General features: G+C 38.8%; 2 protein-coding genes across 7 annotated transcripts in view; one reads left to right on the top strand and one right to left on the bottom strand.

The window, feature by feature from the left end:
• The first annotated feature begins 244 nt into the window (after positions 1 to 244).
• plxdc2a (plexin domain containing 2a) lies at positions 245 to 6,434 on the top strand. 2 transcript variants are annotated; one of them, XM_073874731.1, is made up of 12 exons: positions 245 to 377; positions 466 to 606; positions 716 to 785; positions 1,160 to 1,282; positions 1,673 to 1,791; positions 1,875 to 1,974; positions 2,079 to 2,174; positions 3,271 to 3,352; positions 3,525 to 3,585; positions 3,661 to 3,883; positions 4,391 to 4,551; positions 5,327 to 6,434. In XM_073874731.1, exons 2-12 carry the CDS (start codon positions 472 to 474, stop codon positions 5,522 to 5,524), a joined length of 1,368 nt encoding a protein of 455 aa, XP_073730832.1. In that variant the 5' UTR covers positions 245 to 377; positions 466 to 471; the 3' UTR covers positions 5,525 to 6,434. The 2 variants fall into 2 exon arrangements, with proteins under 2 accessions (XP_073730832.1, XP_073730830.1); XM_073874729.1 differs by having other exon boundaries at positions 3,525 to 3,883.
• Positions 6,435 to 7,659: 1,225 nt separating this feature from the next.
• Positions 7,660 to 16,772, bottom strand: part of myripa (myosin VIIA and Rab interacting protein a) — a 32,914-nt gene continuing 23,801 nt past the window's right edge. For 2 of the 5 annotated variants that reach the window (XM_073874715.1, XM_073874718.1), the window contains exons 8-17: positions 16,024 to 16,116; positions 15,202 to 15,367; positions 14,327 to 14,865; positions 12,520 to 14,079; positions 12,364 to 12,423; positions 11,505 to 11,681; positions 9,847 to 10,008; positions 8,719 to 8,817; positions 8,373 to 8,433; positions 7,660 to 8,194 (exon numbers count right to left, since the gene is read on the bottom strand). In XM_073874715.1, the coding sequence (XP_073730816.1) occupies positions 8,181 to 8,194; positions 8,373 to 8,433; positions 8,719 to 8,817; positions 9,847 to 10,008; positions 11,505 to 11,681; positions 12,364 to 12,423; positions 12,520 to 14,079; positions 14,327 to 14,865; positions 15,202 to 15,367; positions 16,024 to 16,116 (2,931 nt within the window). In that variant the 3' untranslated portion in view covers positions 7,660 to 8,180. Of the gene's footprint in view, positions 8,195 to 8,372; positions 8,434 to 8,718; positions 8,818 to 9,846; positions 10,009 to 11,494; positions 11,682 to 12,363; positions 12,424 to 12,519; positions 14,080 to 14,326; positions 14,866 to 15,201; positions 15,368 to 16,023; positions 16,117 to 16,772 lie in introns of those variants that run through there. The other 3 variants (XM_055201949.2, XM_073874726.1, XR_012372739.1) reach the window with 3 other exon arrangements.

Below are 16,772 nucleotides of genomic sequence, written 5' to 3'. Positions count from 1 at the left end.
TATTTGTTAAGTGTACTGTCAGTGACAGTATTGTACATTGAAATTCTTAATGTGAGGCATAAGCTTATTAATAAAAGGAAAATGTAAGATTATCCTTAAATCTATTATGTACAGTATATGGGAATGTGGTTTGCGAGCAAGTACAGTAAAGTGTATGTAAAACTCAAGAAGGAAATGTTGTCTTAGATATAGGAAGGCCAGAGAGGGACTCCAATCAAGAGAGGTCTGTTGTCAGATGGAGAAGATGGCTGTTTTCATCCAAACCAAAGGATGAGGTCATTCAGAACGTGGAACACTATGAAGGTCACGGCAGATTAAATACGGACCGCTTTCCGGACGTTCTGGCAAGTGACACTCATGATAACTTATCTATTAAGGTAAAGAATTAGAAAACAGACCCCATCTTAATTAAACACAGTACATCATTGATTTTACACCAACATGAATGTTCTTGCTTCCGATTAGAGAGATATGGATCATATTTACTACACATCCAAATTCTATGGCCCCACAGACAGTGCAAGCAAAGATTTGTGGGTAAATATTGAGCAAATGGACGTGAGGATGGTTCACAGGATTCTGTCCAATACACATCGACAAACTTCGGTACGGCGTTACAGTCACATACAAGTTTACAAACTCTAGAGCAAAAAAGTTTATATAAGAAGGACACTTGTTGATAAGAGTTAGACTAATGGATATTGTTGTCTTACAGAGAGTAAACCTGTCCTTTGATTTCCCTTTCTATGGGCATATCTTAAAGGAAATACATGTAGCTACAGGGGGTGAGTGATATATAGAATAGGGTGACCATACGTTCCATTCTTCCCAGACGTGTCCTGTCCAGGATTTCGTTGCGTCTTCTGGAAGTCGTATTTGTTGACCGCATACGCCATTCAGTTAAAAACATAAGACAATCGTAGTTTCATTCTTACCTTAAAATGTAACGGTTGCTTTTCTGTAATAATAATAATAATAATCCTCTACGACGTATGCGGTCGACAAGTGCGACTTCCGGAGGACGCACCGAGGTCCTGGGCGGGACGCGTCTGGGAGGAGTGGCACGTATAGTCACCCTAATATAGAATAATGTATTTTTTCTTTACGTTTAACTTTGAGGTTAAGGTGTAGTTTCTGTCTTTATGCATTTTCTATTCAGGTTTCATATACACAGGATATTATATTCACAAAATGCTGACAGCAACTCAGTACATTGCGCCTCTCATGGCTAATTTTGACCTCAGCATCTCACAAAACTCAGCAGTGGTTTACTCTGATAATGGTAAGTTAAAGAGATCACCCAAAAATTTTATTACAAACCTGTATAAATTTATTTGTTCGGCTAAACACAAAGGAAGATATTTGTAATAAACCAGGAAAAAAGCACCAATGACTTACATTGTAGGAAAAAAACTACTATAGAAGTCAATGGTGCTCAAAACCGATTTGGTTACAAACTCAAAATATCTTACTTTGTGTTTAGCCGAACAAAGACATTTTTACAGGTTTGTATGATGGTGCAAATGATGACAGAATTTTAATTTTGCGGTTAAAACATTTTATTTTCTTTAAAACAAAATAAACAGTTCTTCAAAAATGTGTCCTGAATAATTTAAATGGCCAATATTTCTATTTCGCTAGACTGTTTTACTAAACAAATCCCTTGTTTTAGGCATATCTCTTGTGGTACAGTGGGATCGTGTGTATCTCCAGGAAGCTTCTCATTTGGGTGGTTTTACCTTCCAGGCAATTTTACACAATGATGGCAGAATCACCTTTGCATATAAAGAGGTTGTTTTATTTTTAGATCACATACATCACATTATTGTTGTAGATAATGAAAGCTCTGACTGTGCTCTCTTACCTGCTTTTAGATTCCCATTGACATTAGTATGATTAGCTCTGTCAATCATCCTGTGAAAGTCGGCCTCTCTGATGCATTCGAGGTTCTTCATAAGATTGAACAGCTTCCTGGTGAGGAACTAAACTTAATTAGTTCTTCTGCCCACTATATATACAGGATAACTGTCCTTTTGTGTATCATTTATTTCAAGCTCTTATTGGTTTTCCTGTGACAGATGTTAGACGGCGAACAATATATGAATACCATCGGGTAGAGCTCCAAAAATCCAAGATCACCAACTCCACTGCTGTTGAAATGCTTCCACTACCAAGTGAGTCTTAATTGCTGAGATCAGTTGAGATGAGAAACATAATAATGTTGCATTGAAATTCTAGTTAAATGTTTAGTTAATATGCTTTAAGACAAATCATGTGCAAATTCATCATTCAACACTATTATTGTGTATTTTCTACATAACATTTTTATCTGAGTGTGTTTGTAGTTTTCAAAAAAAAATCTTCACAAATATGCAACCAATAATGTCAACACAGTTAAAGGCGGAGTCCACGATGTTTGAAAAACGCTTTGGAAAAGGAGACGGGCCGACTACCAAAACACACTTATAGCCAATCAGCAGTAAGGAGCGTGTCTACTAACCGACATCCTTGCCGGGTTGCGTATGTGTGGGGCGGGTCTTTCAAAAGAAGGTCCAGATTCTATTGGGGTGGGGGCGTGTTTGTTTAGGTGATTTCAAATAACAACATTGGCTTTCAAACATCGTGGACTCCGCCTTTAAAGTCGCCATGAAACGGAAGTAGCGATTGCCTTATTTTCTACATGGTGACGTGTATCCGAGTGAAACTGGCTTTTGAAATGAAATAAGGATGATTGGATAATTTGAAGTTGGGTTGTGTTGCTAATTGCTAATCGCAGCAATCTTCTCCCTGACCCCGCCCACCTGCCATACCATATGACCGGAAGTAAAGAGATTTAGTTTTGAGGAGGGGGGAGATTTTCATTCATTATTAAAGATTATGAGGGCACATGAATTAAAAAAAAGAAAGCTCACAGGTAAGTCATTTGTAAAAAACACAAGATTCCAAAACAAATTAGTTTTTCCATTTTATTTTCATGGCGACTTAAAACGAGTGGATCAGGCACTCCAAGCCATAGATATGTGGAACTGCCAAATATGGTGTCTATGCACATAGATATCTATGGTCAGAGTAATTTGCATATTCATAAGCTGTATGTCGACTACAGGGGAACTTAAGTTCACATAAAAAAAAGCTTCTGCAACTATTTTCTAGACTAGATTTCAGGATATTTCATCGCCATTTGTATGCAAACTGAAAGTACTCACGTCTTTATTGTGTCTTTGTTAATATGTGTCATCACCTGTTGTTCTTCCTGCTACTGTATGTAAGCTTGCCTCAAGTTCTCCAGCTGTGAGATGTGTGTTACAGCTCAGATTGGCTTCAACTGTAGCTGGTGTAGTCGCCTACAAAGGTATACACTTGTATTTTTTACACTAAAGTATTGTATTATTGTCAATATAATCAAAGAGGTCAAATTGTAGTCTTCCTCTAGACGTTACAGTCAAAGAGACACTCAGATTTGCTTTTTAACTATTTCCAGTGGCTGTTTAATATATATACAGTATATACATTTCGTCCTATAGGTGTTCCAGTGGATTTGACCAATATCGTCAGGACTGGGTTGACAGAGGATGTCTACATGAGGTGAGATCTATCCCGCTTTTTTTACTTGTCCATTTTATAATCACCCATTGTTATTTACTTTGGATGTGTTTGAAGATAAAGAACCAGAACTGTGGTCAACTGTTGGATAGAAAACCCATCATGAGAACCAGCGCTCCAGCACTGCACACAGGGGTATCAACAGTATCCACGCAGAGACTTACAACGTCCACTACAACACCAACATCAATCACATCGATTTTAAGCTCATCCTCTTCCACCAAAATAACCAGCACATCCTCGTCTTTCAAAAATCTTCCTCCTGTCATCCTCACTCATGGTATGTTTTATGGTCTTAATGACTAGATTTAAAGGAACAGTATGTAAGAAATTTATATCAATTAATCATAAAATGGCCCTGATATGTCACTAGACATTAAGAAATAATTTTCATTTCAAATACTTAATCACTGACAACAGCAGTCCGGCCAGGATATTGTCATTCAAAAAGTGGAGTTGCAGCCCTCAACTGATGTTTATGTTGTCATGTTGTGTATTGGCCACAAGTTATGTTATTGCAATACCAGTTTTGGCCACAATCCTACATACTGTTCCTTTAATATAACCAGTTATGGTGATAATGCAGTTAAGTGGCAACAATCTCTTAAAATTCTGGCCAGGAAGCAGGTGGTAAAAATATAAAAGTGACACCCAATGCCACTGACACCAACCAAAATACCTTAGTGACCACACAGCAATGTGCTAAAATCACCAGATAAATGGTAACCACCTAGAAAAAGCCTAAGATCTTTGAATTTTAAGGTTCTTCTTTCCGCGTATTGTTTAGATTCTCAGATGGACATTACAGAGAAACAGAGAGAGGAGCAGATGCAGACTGGTTTGCTCACGGGCATCCTGGTCACTATGGTCCTCATGGTGGCTGCTGTGTTGTCAACTATATACATGTACTACCATCCCACCTCCAGCGCCAGCCTGTTCTTCATAGAGGTGAGCTTAAAGCAACTAAAGCTGCAGGTATACTAGGGACGTCCGTCTATGCACGCCATCTGCATGACGTCATTTTCGTCATCAGGAGGGTCTGTGTGCACTGTCCGCGAGCTGTCCAAATTTTGAGACCGCATGAACAGTGTGCGAACAGTCCGCGTACAACAGCGCATGCGCTGAATATATTAAGACAGGACACTCCATTACAAACAATTATACAAAGGAAATAGACAGCATTTGCACTAGGGCTGTGCAAAAATATCGATACAGCTAACTATCGATACAGCTCTATTTTTTTTATTTTTGATAAAAAAAGTATTGCAATGTATCGCAACATGTAACGCACTGTATTGTATCGTGATACATATAGTATCGGGAGGCCTTTGCCAATACCCAGCCCTAATTTGCACACACACTATCGTTTTTTTCTTCTTTAATTTTTACTTCTGCCAAGAACAGAATCTCTAGAGCATTTTCGTCACCATAATGTTTGATTCTTGTTCTTTGTTTTCTTTGTGTTTGCAATGGTGGGTCGGCTACTTTTCTTCACCTATTCTAAATGTTTTAATGTACTGTAAATGTCACCAAATCAGTGCTGCCCTGACGGCCTGGTAGAGTAATAATTTTAATAAGAAATCATTTGTATTGCGCACATGTAGAACACGGCCATCTGCGCGTAGCCGCAATGAGTATACTTTGAAAGCTGCCGTACGCTTTCTAATAAATACTTTTGACTTGTTGATAGAAATATTTAGCTCTGAAATATTTTTTCTTACAGAGAAGACCAACACGATGGCCTGCAATGAAATTCCGTCGAGGTTCAGGACATCCGTCATATGTGGATGTAGAGACCATGGAACAAGACCAAGAGGGATTTATTGTGATGGACCCTAGAGGCAGTTTCCTTGTAGACAGGAGAGAAAGCCTATTTCTTACTGACCAAAGAGAACGCTTTCTCATTATGGACCGCTGCTAGCATGACTCTTAAACTCCACAGCTTCAATATATTCCTCTGTTATTTAGAGGAATTGGCCCCGAGATGGGTGCATCATCAGACCAAAGTGCCATATAAGCAATGCAGACAAATTAAATAGTTTTATTAATGACACCAACAAACAGGGTTGCTAGGTTTTTACAGCAAAACCTGCCCAATCATGTTTTGAGGGGGTAAAATCTGTAATTTTGGCAAGGTTTATCTAAATATCACATTATTGGGGTCACTTCAACCCGCGGACATGAAATACAGCCTCCAACCACAGTATTAAAGTACTTGGCAACCCTGTCAACGTATTTGGAGGGCACAGTAGTAAACCTTCCTATTTGTCATTGATGGGTTTCTTTATGTTTTAGGAAATAGGTCAATATTCTTGTTAGTTAAAGGCGCTCTAAGCGAATCTGTGTGACGTTACTTTTTGTTGATGTTTGAACTGTTTTCAAACAAACGGGGAGCGTAGCTAACTCCTCCCCCTCCCTTCCGTGCTTTCATGAATGTGCCCAACCCCCACCCCCAAATCCTTCTTGTCGTTTATTGGCTGGAACACTTTGTTTTGTTTCGTGGTGCTAGGTTTGGCCACTGTGTTTTTATTGCAGTTTGTAGAGCCTGGGCTGTCTACAGAGATCGCGTTTTTTTACAGTTTGATCAGCGGACAGGCAGCAAGCAGATAGTGAGGAGATGTTTGCTGTATGTAACAAAAAATGTTTTATTGTCTAAAACGCGTGAATTCGCTTAGAGCACCTTTAACCATATTGGTCCCCCAAGGGACATTCCACTTTTTTGAAAAAAATGTGATCATTTTCCAGCTCCTGTGGAGTTGAACATTTCATTCTTGTTGTTTTGGAGTCCATTCGGCTGATCTCGGGTCTGGCGCTGGTCCTTTGGCATAGCTTGGCACGGTCCATTGATTCCGATTGGACCATTACCATTGTGCTAAAAAATAACCAAAGAGTTTCAATATTTTTCTTATTTGGGGCTTGACTCTTCTGTGGTTGCATTGTGTAATAGGACCGTTAGAGGATTGGAGGTTGTGATTTTCTGGGCAGATATGGCTGGGAACTGTGCTCTCATTCTTGCGTAAGTGGTCGGGGACTTTGCTGATGTAGCATGGCTGCCGCAGGCGTAGTGATATTACGCACTGCCCGAAAATAGTCCCCTGCCATTGAAAGTAGCCAAGAGGACTATTTTGGGGCATTGCGTGGTGTTACTGCGCCAGCTGCGGCCATGTTGCATCAGCAAAGTCCTTGATTATTGCGCCATATTGAAAGTATAGTTCCTAGCTATGTCGGCCTAGAAAATCGCAGCTTTTAATTTTCTGTTGGTCATGGTGCACAGTGTAACTGCAGAAGAGTCAAGTTTTAAATAGGAAAAATATTGGTTATTTTTTAGCGCAATGCCAACGGTCCAATCGGACTCAACGGATTGTGCCAAGCCCTGCCAAAAGTGCTAACACCAGACCCGGAGATCAGCCGAAAGGACTCCAAAACGCCAAGAATCAAATGTTCAACTCTAGGGGAGCTGGGAAATTTGCATATTTAAAAAAAGTGGAGTGTCCCTTTAAAACTGTGTATATTGTAAAGACCTCATAGTATTTCCTGTTTGAAACAACGAAACAGAAAAAGTGTATTTTTGCAACATAAGTAATACCTTATGAACTGTTGTGTAACTGTATGCAATAAATAATAATAAATCTAGGGCACAATACCATACAGCGTGCTTGTTGTTTGAGGTGTTAGTGAGGAACAGCTGTAAAGAAGTCTTATTGTGGTTGTTTTGAATGTTCTTCATTAAAATGTTTTGGCACCGTGTAAGAGACATGAATAAGTTGATCACACTTGCCGAACACACACACACATGCAAGTTACGCAACACAGCATTCCTCAATAAATATCCAAACTTTAAAGTACTTTAAATAGATGTATGTCTCTGATGTTGTCATAGTATCTGTGTGCTTTGACGATTATGTCTATTGATTTGTGTATTTCATTGTAGGTAGGATACATTTCAACGAGATACAGGGAACAACTGTTTATGTCATTAATTTACTGTACAGCAATAAGGTATAACTGAAATATAATCAAACTCTAAATATGAACATATTATATAATTTAGAGAGTTTATATAATTCTGTCAGCGAATATAAAATAGTATAATAGATATATCATTGAGGAAAATAACATTACTTCAATAATTAAATATTATAGTTATATATTTTGTACTGTACAGTTTTTTGTCTAAAGTAAGAGCCTACTCTCTGTTACAGGTATTTCTTGGATTCACAGTTACGGCCACCACATTACATTAGATCACATACCATATGATTGTAATTATACATAAATAAATATGATAACTACTTGTAAAGAATGACAGTAGTACAGGCCATAAAGAGGTAATACGTTTGAAGTTGTGATACTGATTGTTATCTTTGTGCTCTTACCACATGGTCAGTGTCAAAGACATCACCGCATACGCCAAACATCAGTCCGTTTTTACATATCCAACCAGAGCTTAATTTTATAGCACATACAGTACTGTATAGCCATAGCCATAGCATCAAGGCACAGGTGATCAGAGGCTTTGTTGGATTATTTGTCATTTAACTCTGAAGTGATGCTTCCTGATTCTCCAAAAATCCTTTTTAAGGTTCCTTATCTAAAAGTAACGGATGAAATTAGACATTTAAATACGTATCAGACGTCTGTTTTGAACATTATTGATATTTACAGTTTCCTTAAAATTTACAGTACATTTTAAAGGAGTGTGATTTCTGCACCAAGAGCATCATCACAGTAAATCGAGTTTGTACCAACGAATCCCTATTAGCTTTTACCTTGCATTGGAGGTGCTGGCAGTCGCCTCCTTAGTTTTCGGGATGAGCCGATGGTTTGTGTCTACAACAACATTATGAGAATTATAACAACCATATGAGTGTTTGGAAAGCCCTTGTGAATGATACACACTGAGATAAAAGGTACAAGTTGTCACTGGAGCCGTACCATTTCAAAAAGTACTCTTTTGTATCCAAAAAAGGTGCACATTGGTACCTTAGAGTTATCTGGACCTGAAAAGTACATATAGTATCTGTACCAAAATGGTACCTTTTTAAAAAGGTATCATCCCACTGACAACGTTTGTACCTTTTTTTAGAGAGTGTACCTAACATATGAGGACAGCACCTTAGTTATTTTAGTCCTGACCTTGGAAAGTTGAGTCTGTGGGGCTACATTAAGGCCTGCATGTTTCAGGGCAGCAATTCTAGCTGCAATGTCTAAAATCTAAGAAAGAAACAGAGATCAGACAGGTCAGGCAAAAATTTATGAAAAAAAAACGAATCATTTAGTTTAACTATGTCTCGCTTTGATGAACTGTATAGGACTACACAGAATGTACGGCGCAACATGATCTCACAAAGTTCCATGGGATAGTCACGGAATTTTCTTGCTTTTCTGTGGCACTCTTACGGATCTTCGCATTTTTCCGTGGCCCTATCACAGACCCTCCCTTCCGTTGCATTCTCACGAATTGGTTACTCAACTTTTTTTTTCTATTCTCAAACCATTTTGGCTTCGGTTTAGGGTTAGATTTGGTGTTTGCGTTAGTATGTCACTTTAAAGCAACACTATGTAGTTTCCATGTAAAAATGACTTACAGCTCCCCCATGTGGTTGAAAAGCGCAACAGTGCCTGGTAGCAGACACTCTTCTGCGGGGGGGGGGCTGTGTGCTCTACCCTCCACCGCCACTTTCAGAGTGCGTTTGTAGCAGCTAGGAGGCTGCTCAGGTTGCAGCAACAGTACAATTTGTCCAGTTAAAAGTTGAAATAATTTTAGAGACATTATTTAAAGGTAAAAAACTACATAGTGTTGCTTTAAGTATTGGTTTATACTATTTTTTTTATTCTTCTATATTTTCTAAACTTTAAACAATTGTCGCCTGGCGTTAGGGTTAGAGTTGGGTTTGGGTAAGGATATCATTAAATGTAAATCTAACCCTAAACCGAAGCGACAGTGGTTAGAAAACAGGACAAAACATCTGAGTAACCAATCCATGAGAATGCCACGGAAAAGAAAGTCCATGGTAGGGCCACGGAAAAATCAGTGAGAATGCCACGGAAAAATTAGCAAAACATTTCGTGACTATCCCACAGAATTTTGAGAGATCAGGTTGGTACAGCGTTATAAGAAAGTTTTGGAAATTGACATTTTAGAGTAAATATTCAGTAAATGTGCCAAAAACCAAAACTTTAAAGAAAGTTTAAAGAAACTAAAGCCGTCTAATTCAAGTGCAGCATCCACACACAACACACCTGTAATTCAGACTGTTGCACCTGAGCTGCTGCCGAGGCCACTTGATCCTCCAGGTGAGCGAGCTCTCCATCACAGGTGGAACCACTGATGCTGCGTGCACATTCCTCCAGATCCCCCAGTTCAGCCTCTAGCCCAAACACCGTACCTGCAGCCACATACACCTGCAAACAGTAAAACACTTCACTTATACGTTCATATGCAAGAGAATCTACAAATAATGAGTCTTCTTGGGGGTTTAAAGGGATAGTTCACCCAAAAATTCTGTTATCATCATGTTGTTCTAAGCCTGTACATAAAACAAAATATGTTGATTAATGATGGTAAGCAAGTTGACGGTACCCATTGAATTCCATTGTATTTGTTTATCCTACAATGAAAGTCAATGGTAATCAGCTGTGTGCTTACCATTATTTATGAAAGTAAAATGTATCTTATTTTATAGGTAGGTTTTTATTTAGGTTTAGAACAACATGAGGATGAGACAATGATGACAGAATTTTCATTATTGGGTGTACTATCCCTTTAAGTTTACCCCAAACGTATAATTTGCTTTTCATTTATTCACCCTCAGCCATCCAGGGGTTTCAATGGAGCAGTAACTTTTAGCTAAAACCAAGGTGTTTGGTGGTTCATAAAATGCCACGTGTATAATTTCTTCAGGGTCAATATAGCAGATACAGGCAACATAAAATAAATGAATCCCTGTGGCTAGCAATGACATTTTGAGGCCGTACGAAGCGAAACAATGGGAAGCAAACATTATTTATGATAACATTATTACTGATAATAATCCATAGCCTCGGCCAACAATGTGTCATTAATGCTGGATTTTTACCCTTTTGCAAAAGTCACTTTAAAAGGGGACGCCACATAAAGGGTCGTGACGTGTTATATAAAGAGATGTAAAATAGTTTTTATTACTCCCTTCAGCAAAAATATGCCTATATTATGAGGTATTATCTGCAATATTCCTCCAGATTTCCCATTTCAGGGGCTCTACCCTTGTACATTTGTAGGCCACATGATTGGAATTCACCCAACATTTCAGATTAAGGGCCATTTGGATGATGCAGATTACCAGCAATAATGTTGTAAGTATAAAATATAGTCTTTTACTCAGACTAATCGATTCACTAAGGAGGCACAGATATTAATTTTGTGTTGCCAAAATCAACCAGAGGATTGGGACCCAGGGGGGCCTTAGCAGATTTCCAAGGGGGCCTCAAGATGAATTTAAATTATAAAACATTGGACAAAATATGCATTAAAATAAGCAAAAATCAAGCTGTTCATTTTTTGCCATTTTAGTAGGGAATATACAGCTGTCTAGGCATTCCAATTTTTATATAATTTTATGTGGAAAAAAATTGAGTGAGTGAGGGGCCTTCAAATATTGTTGTGGGCAACTAGGGGGCCTTGAAATGAAAAAGATGGGAACCACTTCTGGGTATTTATGTATCACCAAAGACCACAGTTCTTCAGTTAAAAATCTTACTGAAAAAAATACATCTCATATGATCTGAGGGTGAGTAAATAAACAGCATTTTTACTACTTTAATTCTGTTCAATTTCTTAACATAATTAGCTTATAGGCAGGTGTGAACAAAATGAATGACTAAAGTTGCTAATGTAATGCAGAAATGTAACTCCTCTGTACATTCTCCTCTAATCGACTGAGGTGTTCGTCTAGTCTTTTGGCCTCTGCTGGAGGAATGCTTGTGAGGTCACCCTGGCTTCGTCCATCTCCCATCGATCCGTGAATCAGATCCTCTGTAGCGTTCAGCACTTTCAGCACCTCTGTGGTGATGCTGCGCAGTGATGCAGCTGAATACTTCTGCTCAAAATAGTAAATGTAGAAAGGCATTATAAACAGTACTTATAGTATACTTCCCTAACAAATACCAACACAATGATTAAGCAAGCAGCAGACAGCAGATGAATAAAGACATTGAGGAAAGGAAAAGTGTCTTTTGGTCTAAATTAACTCTTTTGCCGCCAGCGTTTTTAAAAAAAAGTTGCCTGCCAGCGCCAGCATTTTTCATGATTTTCACAAAAGTTTAATGCCTTCCAGAAAATGTTTTTCTTTAAATACTGTATATACACATACAATATATCAAATTAAAGAACAGACCCTCTGCTTTCAAACAAAAAACCCCGTTTCATCCTACCTTCATGAGTATCACCTCTCAAATATCTCAAATATGCTTAGGTTTCTTCAAAAACACCAAATTTTGAGCAAAAAGCTGAGATAATTCAATTTTTTGAAGGACTTTTGTTCGAGGTAAGATTCAGAGCAATCCTCAAAACATACACGGACATACAGCTGTTTTCCCTAGGGTGATACTTCCGGGTTTTATACAGTAAGTTGCGGAAGAGAGCCTGGTGGAAAATACCGGTATTGCAGAAAGCCGAAAATACTTGTCATTGGCAGGGAAACATTTTCTCTTAATTGATAATTGAAAAAATAACTCGGTGAAAGAGTTAAAGCATCCTGTCCATGAGGATACAAGTATCACCTGCTGTAGTTTACTGGTGACAAAATTTATGTTTGTCTCCATGTCCAGTATGTGTGAACCCTAATATAAAACAAAAAGGTGGAAGACAACAAAGTGAAAAGAAATAAGAAAAGAATAAGCAGATGGATGCGTATTAGTAGGTTGAGTATTTTTTACCCTGTAGATCTCCTCTGGTGAAAGATACTGTTCCTGACCAGATGGGGCGCTATGCTGAACAGAGATCTGGGTTACGAGGTCCCTCTGCTGCTCACTTTTCTCATCCAAGTCCTCTTGACTGTCAATAACCTTATTTAGGAGCCTCTCTTCTGATTTGACAATATTTAGGCATTCATTGTCTTCTGTCACCTTAGCATCTTCTCTCACACCGTCATTGATCTTGCCATACTTATTTCTTTCTTTCTCCTGGACCTCCTTCGGTGATTCAGCAACAAAGGATCGCTCGCATTCCATGTTGTCTTGATGGATCACACCCTTGTTTACCTTCATCTCTTCATCCTCAATCATCTCTAGTTTCTCCTCCTCACTTTCCTTTCTGCCCTCACTAAAGAAACTACTATCAATGATCTTATCAAATTCCTCCTCTGGACCCTTAGTAATAAATAAGGTCTCTCTTTGCTCCTCATTTGGATCGACTGTCTGTGTATCCTCAGCTCCGCACTGCTCACCTTCAGCCAAGCTCTGGCCTTCCTTCAGTCTCTGGCTATTTGTCTTTGCAATCGTCTTTCTTGTTATCTCATTTTGTGCATCTGTCACTAAAAGACTTTGTTTTTGCATGTCATTGTTAATGTCACCTGACATCTCAGTCTGGTTCTCGATAATGTTTCTCTTTGCTTCTGCTTTTTCAGCCATCCTCTCTACATGACTTTGGGTTTTTTTGTTATTAGATTGTATCAATTTGTCTTGATTATGTGTCTTATTATCATCTGATTCCAGGATCTCAGTTCTGATTGGTTGATTTGTGGCTTTAAATTGAATTTGATGCTCAGACTTGTCCAATTCATCTTCAGTGGAGGAAAGTTGTGTCTCGCTGACTTGTCTGGTTAACTCTTTGAGTTTAGAGGTCAGAATGTCTTTCTCCATCCTCTCATTTGCAGCTTCAGTTTCACCTGATCTTTCTTTTGCATCCACTTCAAAATCAAACGTAGGATCTCCCATAAGGTCATCTTCTTTGGTGTTATTTTCTGGATCTCTAATTTGATAATCAAACCGGTCCAATTCATCTTCAGTGGAGGAAAATTGTGTCTCAGTGACTTCTCTGCTTAGCTCTCTAAATTTGGAGGTCAGCTTATCTTCCTCCATCCACTCAGTTCTTATTTGTTGATATGCGGCTTCGGTTTCATCTAATCTTTCTTTTGCATTAAATGTAGCATCTCCCATAACTTCACCAAACTTGTTTTCTTTTGTGTTATTTTCTGGATCTCGGATTTGATGGTCCAACCTGTCCAACTCATCCTCTGTAGAGGAAAGTTGTGTCTCACTGATTTGACTGGTTAGCGCTTTTAGTTTGGAAGTCAGCTCCTGATCTAAAGATTCAACCACAGCTTGGGCTCTGTGATCATTGGGCTCCCATGGTTCAGGGGTTATTGCTCCAGAGCTCAAGATGTCAGGGGTAGCAGTATCTGAAGAATCAGCTTCTAGATCTTGATCACATAAGACTGGGTCGTGTTTCACATTCGGTCTCTTCACCAGAGCATCTGACAGTTGTCCACTGCCATCCTGAAAAAAATCACACAATTATTACCAATAGATTACCAACGAATATTACTTATAAACCAATAAGACCGGTATGAACTAAAAATAAATAATTTTTTCACCAATTGAATATTACTTCTGGCATTTCTTTTTTTATCTTTTATAAGATTAAAAAACCTTTTGAGAAACCCTAAGATTATGGAAAGTAGTTATGTTCTTGCACAAATATAATAATTCAAAGCCAAAACGTGTTTCATATTGTCATCCTTACCGACACTGACTGTCCTTTCCACTCAGCATCTTCTTTCTTATTTTTCCTCCTCCTACGTGACCTCTTGACCCTGTTGTCCTCTAGGCCATCCTCACTGCTCTCCGCACCACCTGGATTGAAATCAACAGTGTTGCATGGGCGACGAGTGGATGAGGGTCGCCTCTGGTCCAGTGGCACCTTCCTTTTCAGGAAGGGCATCAGAGATTTGTGAGACTTATGCAAAGGTCCATCTTGGTCAAGGAAGGTCTCGCTATAAGCAGTTAATTGCTGGGTTTTTGAATCCAAAGGCAAGGTTGATTGACGGCTGTAAGACTCAGGATAACTCAACTGCTTGTTTGCAGACATCTTAAGACGAAGTTCCTGCAGAGCTGAGCCCCAGACCCCATCAGCTTCAGTCTCTGATTCTGTGTCTATGTCATCATAAGCAGATTCCCCTACCAGGACGCTGGAGACCAGACTCTTGTGTTTGGTTGAAATGCTTGGACGTGACGATGGTGTGCTTTGATAAGTGATCCAGTTCCCGTCAAGGCTCTGTAACACTGAACATACACAAAAACACAATAAGACATTTTACACAAACAGTTTAAAGTTAAAATGAGTTTAATCTTCTCTGAACATTTAATTATAGTAATTGTCATTAAAGATCACATAGGGGTGGTTTCCCAGACATGGATTAGTTTAAGAAACATGCCTTACTAAAAACATTACTTGAGTGCATTTTGAGGCTAAACAAAGGGTACTGATGTATTTTAAGATATGTCAGTGCAAGCTGTTTTCAATTTGGACAGCTCTTGCATTTATTTTAGTCTAGGACTAGTTTAATCCCTTTCCGGGAAACCGTCCCATTATCATATTATGTCTGGAAAGGCCTTAACTGGAATTGTCCAGTCGGTCAAGACTCCTCCAGCTAAGCATGGCCTGATCAGTTTCTTCTTTCTTTATTTCATTTTCATGAACGGATAAGGCTGATAGCCTAGACCCAATGTTGTCATTCTGCTCCACTGTCTCATCAGGCAAAAGGCAAAGAGCTGAGTGAGATCTCTAAGGGAAAATTAGATGTTTTATTAGGCATTTAAACAACAGAGCAAATAAAAGTATTACAGAACACACATATGCAATCTTTTATGAGTGCCTGAAATCACAGACTGAAGATGCGGCCACACTAAACTTTGAGCATGCTAAATCTTCGAACACCAACAAGTACATGATATGATATCATTATAATTGTTTTTAATTAAATAACTTTTGAAGTTCAAATTCAAAATTTTTACCTTACCTTGTGCATTCACGTGCATGAATGAAACTCAATAGAGCGTAAAATTATAGTGTGACCATCCCTTAATTAAAGGTGCAATGTGGGACTTTTAGAAGGATCTCTTGACAGAAATGCAATATACTATCATTATCAGTAGTGTATAAAGACCTTACATAATGGACTGCATTGATTTTATTACCCCAGAAGGTTTTTATCTACATACACTGCGGGTCTCCTTACATGGAAGTTGCCATCATGCTTCTACAGTAGCTCTACAGAGCCCGTTTCTTCCCTACAGTACGTTGTCCTGGACGACAAAATGTATGTCCTGTGCCAGCTACCATACCTTCTTATTGCATTTCAAAAATAAGGTTGGTTGCAATTCTCAATCTCACCACAAAAAAAATCTAATGACAAAGACAGAGAAAGGAGGCCAGTGTACCCAGAGAGATGCATCAACAGCACTGTTAGTTTGATCAGGGGGGACTCTATCACCCGATTGCATTGCAGAAAGATCCCTCCTCCGTTGGACAATCTGAGGATGTAATATTGCAAAATATTAATAGTAATTTAATAATTCATTGTCTTTTTGATCAAGAGTCTTGATACATTATATGGTCAAAACTATGTTGACATTTAAACACTTTGCTTTAAAACCATTGATTTAAAAATCATTAATACATTGCTGGTCATCAGGGCCTGAAGTTAACTTTTTGACCACCAGCCACTGTGGCAGGTGGATTTAGAAATCATGTCACCATTGCATTCTCATCCCATCTCACCAACAGTTTAATACTTACTCTCACATCCATACGTAGTCAGAGAAGTGCCTCATCTTCTTTCCAATCGCATGAACGTTGCAAAACATCAGTTGCATCCTCTCAATTAATCACTCAATTCGCATAAGTGATGCGCGGGTTGATAAGAAATGAGCGGGTGCCTGCGGTCACCCGACATTACGAGTCATCCAAAAATATTTTTGTCCTGTATGTTTCATCCTGTAGCAGCTTTTATTATTGACAGTTTTACCCGCCAATTGCAAAATCCACTCGCATTTGACTGAGGATTGTCAGGAACTGCCCACCTGGTCGCTCTATCACGACCAAGCGAGACAGTGGGGAATGAACCCAAACGCAGACGAGGTTGGGGAACATGAAACAAGACTTTAATAAATGACAAACACAAAGCAAA

Source organism: Misgurnus anguillicaudatus, chromosome 2, assembly GCF_027580225.2.
Source record: "Misgurnus anguillicaudatus chromosome 2, ASM2758022v2, whole genome shotgun sequence".
NCBI classification, from domain to species: domain Eukaryota; kingdom Metazoa; phylum Chordata; class Actinopteri; order Cypriniformes; family Cobitidae; genus Misgurnus; species Misgurnus anguillicaudatus.
Note: the sequence above shows the minus strand (reverse complement) of the source record. Positions and strands in the feature narration are given on the sequence as shown.

Bases quoted from the DNA above. Each gene is read 5' to 3' on its own strand.
- plxdc2a (XM_073874729.1), top strand. From the start codon at position 472: ATGGATCATATTTACTACACATCCAAATTCTATGGCCCCACAGACAGT. The intron at 2,175-3,270 runs GTGAGTCTTAAT...ACTGTATGTAAG, and splicing joins TGAAATGCTTCCACTACCAA to CTTGCCTCAAGTTCTCCAGC. The intron at 3,884-4,390 runs GTATGTTTTATG...CGTATTGTTTAG, and splicing joins TCCTGTCATCCTCACTCATG to ATTCTCAGATGGACATTACA.